A 7374-nucleotide genomic window follows, 5' to 3' on the forward strand; every position below is an offset into this window, starting at 1 on the left:
CTTCAAAATGTAAAAACAATCCACCAAACTCATGAATCTATTTTTTTAATACCAAACACACACACACATATATAAAGCAGCCTTTGGTAGTTCAATTTCAAGGAAATACCAGTTGTGGAGAAGTTTGAACTCATTAAAGATAACACATTAATGTGTATATGTGTGTGCACTAACTTATTCATTGTAATGTGTTTTATTGATTGTTACTTGTATTGTAAAACATTCTTTTGCAACAACTTGAATTTTTTATTTTCTTAAAAATCCCTTGAATCTTAACCATTGGAGATGCTCTAACACTAAATATTAAAAGTAAACTTAAAGACAAAAACTTAACATCACGACTATGACCCACACTTTATTGTTTGCTACATAATTTCTCAAAACTCGGAATCAGTTTGGTGTTGTTCACACCTAGCTGGCTAGCTCCAAGCTCATATATAGTATCTTCATGATTAAGCAAATAAACCAAAATGTTTCAATACTTTTAGTCAAATTCGTACCCAAGAACATGAAAACTACATGTGGTCATGGTCATGTGGAAGAACTATTAATACGAACCCAAATTTCAGCATAATATATCTATTTCCTTTTATGAAAATGGCAATACAATTTCGTGGCATTTCATGGGACACTCGAAAGTTGTAACTAGAGTAGGATAAATAGAGTTTTGTCCTTAAGAAAGGGGAAAAAAAGAGAGAGTAGGCTAAATACAATCTTATTTTCGCTATATGCTCAAAGTTTTTTTTTTTTTTTTTTTTTTTTTTTTGATTATTACAATATTCCAAAGTTATTTTGAAACGGATACTTTATCTAATAAGATTCTCTCCACGACATATATGTGAATTGATATTTATTTGATTTCCTGATTATTTTTCGAACAAGAATTTAAGTTGTTTATTATCAACAACCAAAAAAAGAAAAAAAAAAAAAGAATTTAAGTGGCTCTAACAAGTCACACGTTGGCATGAGCAAACCAACGTAAGACCTACTTTTTTGTAACTACTAAAGACTAAAAATCCCTATAAGAATCAAAGAACATGGCTATATATAATTAGTGAAAACACATCTCAAAGTCTCAAAGAGAATTAAACAAACACAAAGATGTTTGAAGCCGGAGCATTATTTGGTTTCACCGGCACGACCATGGCGAGTCTTATGTTCTTCTGGTCAATGTACAGACAGTTTGTGCCATACCAACTCAGAGACTACTTGGAGAAATGTTTTTACAAGATGTTCGGTTTGGTCTCAACTTCTGTTCACATCAAATTCACTGAATACACAGAAGATAAAGGTCTCAAGAAAAGCCAAGCCTATGATTTGATACGCAACTACTTATCCTCGAAATCTACGGCCCGTGCTCAGAGGTTAAAGGCTAATGAATCAAAAAACAGCAAATCTTTGGTGCTTAGTTTGGACGATCACGAGGCTGTTGAAGATGTGTTCCAAGGTGTGAAGGTGGTGTGGTCTTTGAGCGTGTGGAAGAGTGATAATCAAGCTGATTCGAGCGAGAGAAGGTACTTGACTTTGAGTTTCCATAATCGGTATAGAGAGATGATCACAACGACTTATCTTGATCATGTTTTGAGAGAAGGGAAAGAGATTGGGTTGAAGAACAGAGAGAGGAAGCTTTACACTAATAATTCAAGTCAAGATTATTCGGCTTGGAGAGAAGGAAGATGGAGCAACGTTCCTTTTGATCATCCGGCAACGTTTGAGACTTTGGCTATGGATCTTGAGAAGAAAGAAGAGATTAAGAAGGATTTGATAAAGTTTACTAAAGGGAAAGATTACTATAGGAAGGTTGGGAAGCCGTGGAAGCGCGGTTATCTCTTGTTTGGACCGCCCGGGACAGGGAAATCGACGATGATATCCGCAATGGCGAATTTCTTGGAGTATGATGTGTATGATCTTGAGTTGACGACTGTGAAGGATAACTCGGAGTTAAAGAAGCTAATGTTGGATACAAAAGGGAAGTCTATAGTTGTGATTGAAGATATTGATTGTTCGCTTGATCTTACGGGACAGAGAAAGAAGAAGAAGGAGGAAGATGAGGATGAAGAGGATGAAGAAAAGAAAGCTGAGAAGTTGTTGAAGAGAGAAAGAGGTGAGAGAGAGAGTAAGGTTACTTTGTCGGGGCTATTAAACGCCATTGATGGGTTGTGGTCAGCTTGTAGTGGAGAGAAGATTATTGTGTTTACGACGAATTATTTGGATAAGCTTGATCCGGCATTGATACGTAGAGGAAGAATGGACAACCATATTGAGATGTCTTATTGTAGGTTTGAAGCTTTTAAGGTTTTGGCTAAGAACTACTTGGAGATTGAGTCACATGACTTGTATGGAGAAATCAAGCGGTTGGTGGAGGAAGTTGACATGTCTCCGGCTGATGTTGCTGAGAATTTGATGCCGAAATCTGATGAAGATGATGCAGATATTTGCCTTAGGAGGTTGGTTAAGTCTTTGGAGGAAGAGAAGGAGAAAGCAAGGAAGTTGGCTGAGGAAGAAAAGAAGAAGAAAGCAGAGAGGGATGCAAGGAGGAAGAAGAAGAAAGCAGAGGAAGAACACAAAAAGAAGAAGGAAACAGAGGAAAACGGCGACGTTTCTGGTGATAATGGTAACCATATTTGAGCAAAGATCTTTATCAGAAAAAGAAGGAGGAAAAAAGATTGGAGCGTAGATGTGATGAATTAATATTTGTGTCTACTCTTTCTTTAGGTTGTATTTTGGTATGGTGTTGTCAAATAAATTTTAAATGCAATGAAATAAGTTTATTGGTTCCTAAATATTCTATGTGTAAGTGTTCTTATCATAACTCCTTACCACCTCACTGAATGGTTACCCATAAGGTTCTTATCCTATCATCTTTATTTGATTTTAAAATATTTTAAATCATCATATAATACAGGAAGTTAATAAAAATCTTTTTTTTTTTTGCATATTTTGTGATTCGAATTTTAAAAACTAACATATATTACTCAATTAATGAAGAAAAAAGTGTGTTCACCCCACCTCAGCTAAATTTTTAAATAATAATTTAGAGTCATATTATAAATAAGACGAAATTGAATCTAAACCCGAGTGAGCATGAACTCTAACTTAACAAGCATCCAAATTTAAGAGTTTATATCGGTTTAATTCAGTTCTTTAGTTGAACCGTTTAATTATACTGGATATAATAAATTTATAAATTTTAAAAAGTTTAATTTATTATTATTGATATATATTTAAACTTTATAACAAGGTTAAAATATTATGAACGTTTAAACTTATAAAAGGTTTAAATTACTTCGGAACGGATTTGTATCGATATTAGTTTAAATTCAAAATATCATTAACCCGTGTTGTTTCATCATTTTATAATTTTGTCAACACCACCAATATTAGAATATTAGATATGTCGAATTAATTGATTTAATTATGATAATATAAAAAATTGATCTCGCGGTATTCCATGGGCTAAATCCTATAATTATATGGAAACCTTAACAATTTCTTAAAATAATTTTGATTTTTGATTTTATGAATCAACATTCCCAAAAGCAAGTTAAAATTTGTTGGAGGCAAACGAGAAGATGAAGAACATTTTTTTCTTTTGCGTTGTAATTTCTCAACTTAGGAGTCCTTTTTATTAGTTTATTTGGTATTTTCTATATAATTTTTAATTTTATATGTTATTTGTCCAGCGGGTTAAATCCTAGGATATAATACAAAATCTTAAAAAATAAATTAATTAGTATTTAATTATTTTATTTCAACCCTCATCTAATAAATAAGAAGGATTTTACCATGATATAAAATATAATTTGGAGAAATAAATATGCACTATAAGGAACAAATTTTACAATTCATAAATGCTCCAATACTCGTTACAAAAAAAAAAAGATCTTTCAATACTACGTGTTTATTCTGTATGTGAAACTTTTTTTTTCTTTCTTTATGTGAATATTATTTTCTGAAAATAGTATATCGACATAACAAGTATAAAATCTTTATTTGTAATTTTTTCTTTAAATTGGACAACAATAACAAACATTTCACTTCAAATTCTCACTATAAGTAGTCCTCTTTTGTAGCCACATTTCATCATCACTACTCTCTTTTCGCATATCTTTTAAGTTTTTTAATTTCTTTTTTACGTAAATAACTCTATCAAAAAGGAGAAAGCTTTAAAATTTAACCAGAAATGAAGATGCTCGTGGTTGTACAATTCTTCATAATCTCTCTTCTACTCACATCATCATTTTTTGTACTTTCAAGCGCTGATTCATGTAAGAGTATACTTAATCTAGTTGGTTGTTTATCATTTGAAACTAGTTTTCTGAAATTTGATTTGTGATGATGATAAATGAATTAGCAGCATGCGGTGGAAAGTGCGATGTGAGATGCTCAAAGGCTGATCGACAACATGAGGAGTGCCTTAAGGACTGCAATATATGTTGCCAGAAGTGTAATTGTGTTCCTTCGGGCACTTATGGAAACAAAGATGAATGTCCTTGCTACCGTGATTTGAAAAACTCTAAGGGCGAATCCAAGTGTCCTTGAACACGCTTTGAAGATCCTCATCGCATAGATAACATCTATGAATGAGAATATCACATCTATGTTTGATGTATGAAATAAATTGTGTGAGCTTAATGAAACATTTGTTTATCTTTAATCCGATTCCTAAACACATGCATCAAGACTAAATCATGTCAAGTTTTATATATCTCAGCTTCAATTCTACTAAAACCAACAATTTGGGATACTATGAATCATAATCCAAAATCTACAAGGGTACTAGGATTAACCGATTAAGCGTCTAAAAAACCACCACAAAAAAATGAACTCTCTCACCTTGGTCGATTCCAATCTCATCACCAACTAAACATTAATCCGCAATCCGCATCTGACGTGCCTAAGGACCCATGGGACGACCTCCTCCTCCTCTCTGCATCACCATCTTCAGGTTGACAACTCTCCATTCAGCGAGTAACCATTGGTTCATGGTCTCAGCTCATTAACATTGGTGAACACAGGGCTTCCTCAAAGCAGGCGTTGCCTCAACCATTTTATAAGAACCCTACAAATTAACCATAAGGAATCATTTGCTAACAACAATTTCCATTATCTGATTATTATACGATCAAAACCTCAAATGCGATCAAACACCAAATAATCTTAGCCTATGACATGTTAGCTTAAACCTGTTTGATAATTTTCTGCCATATTAAAATGGATTTGACATTAGGTTAATCACTCCTGTAGGGTTATGCTGGGAAAAGTTACTTTCAGAGTCTATGGATATAAACAACAAGAAGCAAGAAGACAGTTTCTCATGGACAAGTGCAGTGAAACAGCGGATGAATCTGCCTGTTTTTTTTTTTGCAGACTATGCTATTTTTCTGGCCAAAGCATTGAAAACTTCACCACACATCTCTCTTGTGAAGAACATACACTAAAGGTAAGCATCCTCAATACATTTGTCTACGGCTTCAAAATAGTAGATGAATGATCATTTCTAAGTGGTTTGAAGTAGATTTAAATTGTCCATTTAAGAGTTATATCCAATTTAGTGAAGACATGTCATTCTGACGAGTAGAAGCATTTGCACAGATTGAATTGAGTTAAAACACTTTTCCATCTCGAAATAGTGCATTTTTTAGATGAATGTATTTATTATTCAACGTATTTTTTATTCATCCAAGTGTATAAATACATTGGTCCATTTGATTCAACAGCGTCTTGTCGATACCAAATTTGACCCCATGTTATCCTTTACCACTGGTCTCAAGCAGGAGTTAGGTTATTTGTCATGATACAACCAAAGACGTGAAGATGTTTGGAGGTAGATCAGGCTTCTCTTGATTCTCATCCGAAGAATGCTATTCTTCCATGGTGAAGGAGCAACAAAAGACTTAAGTTGATTTCAGAAAATCGAAGAATAGGTTGAAGAAGATAAAGAGGAAGTTGAAGAAGAGGAGTACCAAATTAGCATCTCGATGGGGACGTGAACAAGACCAAGAAGAAGAGTCGGGGGTGCTTTTCTTCTCTTCCATATGGTGAATTTTCTGTTCGACTTGTAGCGGTTGGTTTAACTTATACTACTTATGCTTATATGTTCAAGTCCTTTTTTCTTATTATTTCTATAACTTATCGTCGTATTTATATATGTATCTATCATCAAATGACTCATAATGTGACAAAGATGTTTGTATCGATCGGTGATAACGTAGTGGTACGGTAAAAATAATGAGTGTGAATGTATAACGGTAAAAGTGGACATTTTTTTTTCTTTTCTGTTTTATTACTTAATTATTTACTCCAGATTTGTAACCAAATCTGTTGATCAATCAATCAATGATACTACAAATCAAACAACCATAATTAAAAAGACTCAACAATAATCAAGTGCAAGTACAAACAATGATGTAACCAGCAAGAACTTTGTTCCTTGGAAGCGTCTCCGAAGCATGCAGGAAGGGTTTTAAACCTCTTGTCAACAGCCAAATTCATATTTCCATTATCATAGTTGTTTTTGTTACGTTGTTGTGTTTATTGTGTTGCTCATCTCCTTGTTAGCAACAACGTTGCCACTATACTTGTTAACTTTCGTGTTGCCTCCACTTTTGAAGTCAGTCCTTTGGAAAACGTGTTGAACTCTTGCTCATATCTTCAGTTTTGCTTTCATATCTTCGGTTAACGTCCAATGTTCTTAACAAATTAAGATATATTACAACCCCTAATAATGGGCTTTCTATAAAACTTGTCATTTTCCTCGGAATATAGAGATATTAAACTATCAAATATTGATTTGAATTTTGTGCATACATTAGAAGGAATTGATCGCCTAAATGATCTCAAAAGCTAAAAGAGCCCTCTCCTCATTGCTTTATCCTTTGTTAATTCATAGTTGCACTTTTTTCCTCATCAACGCCAAAACAAAACTAGCTCGTCCTATATATGTTCGAACTTGGTAATATTCTAGTGATCTCTAGTCTCTTTGTGGCTTGACACTCGACGTAACATAAGGAATTTATATTAGCTATAGTTCACTTGCGACATATATAATTTTTAAAATTCAATAACCTAACCATGTTTATGAGATTTGGGATGAAGTAAATCGTGATGGACGACAAAAAGATTTGGGATCAAAATATTTACGCGTACTTAAATTATATAAAAAAAATATTTTTGTACTATGACATTTGATTTAGCAAATTTCATTTCATTTTCCTTGGTTAAAGTTTATTGTTTTATATATATTCATCATAAAGGGACTAGCACATAAGATAAAAGAACAGAGGTTGCATACATTCCGTAGGGCTAAACAGAGCAAGTTTTAAAAATATTGAGTACCTTGGAACCATAAACCCCAAGTATTAGTGGAACGCA

General features: G+C 33.3%; 3 protein-coding genes across 4 annotated transcripts in view; 2 read left to right on the top strand and 1 right to left on the bottom strand.

The window, feature by feature from the left end:
* The first annotated feature begins 829 nt into the window (after positions 1–829).
* Positions 830–2783, top strand: LOC110228718 (AAA-ATPase At3g28540). Its single transcript, XM_021026816.1, has one exon. It carries the CDS (start codon positions 1102–1104, stop codon positions 2626–2628), a length of 1527 nt encoding a protein of 508 aa, XP_020882475.1. The 5' UTR covers positions 830–1101; the 3' UTR covers positions 2629–2783.
* A 1400-nt stretch (positions 2784–4183) lies between these two features.
* Positions 4184–5032, top strand: LOC9311524 (gibberellin-regulated protein 8). 2 transcript variants are annotated; one of them, XM_021023958.1, is made up of 2 exons: positions 4184–4268; positions 4355–5032. In XM_021023958.1, the coding sequence occupies exons 1-2, from the start codon at positions 4184–4186 to the stop codon at positions 4540–4542; spliced, it is 273 nt and encodes a 90-aa protein (XP_020879617.1). In that variant the 3' UTR covers positions 4543–5032. The 2 variants fall into 2 exon arrangements, with proteins under 2 accessions (XP_020879617.1, XP_020879618.1); XM_021023959.1 differs by having other exon boundaries at positions 4358–5032.
* The window catches only part of LOC9311525 (extensin-2), a 7163-nt gene continuing 4788 nt past the window's right edge, over positions 5000–7374 (bottom strand). The window contains exon 2 of the mRNA XM_021025084.1: positions 5000–5062. Coding sequence (XP_020880743.1) covers positions 5000–5062 — 63 coding nt within the window. The remainder of the gene's footprint in view (positions 5063–7374) is intronic.

This window comes from Arabidopsis lyrata (assembly GCF_000004255.2).
Source record: "Arabidopsis lyrata subsp. lyrata unplaced genomic scaffold ARALYscaffold_5, whole genome shotgun sequence".
Lineage (NCBI taxonomy): Eukaryota > Viridiplantae > Streptophyta > Magnoliopsida > Brassicales > Brassicaceae > Arabidopsis > Arabidopsis lyrata.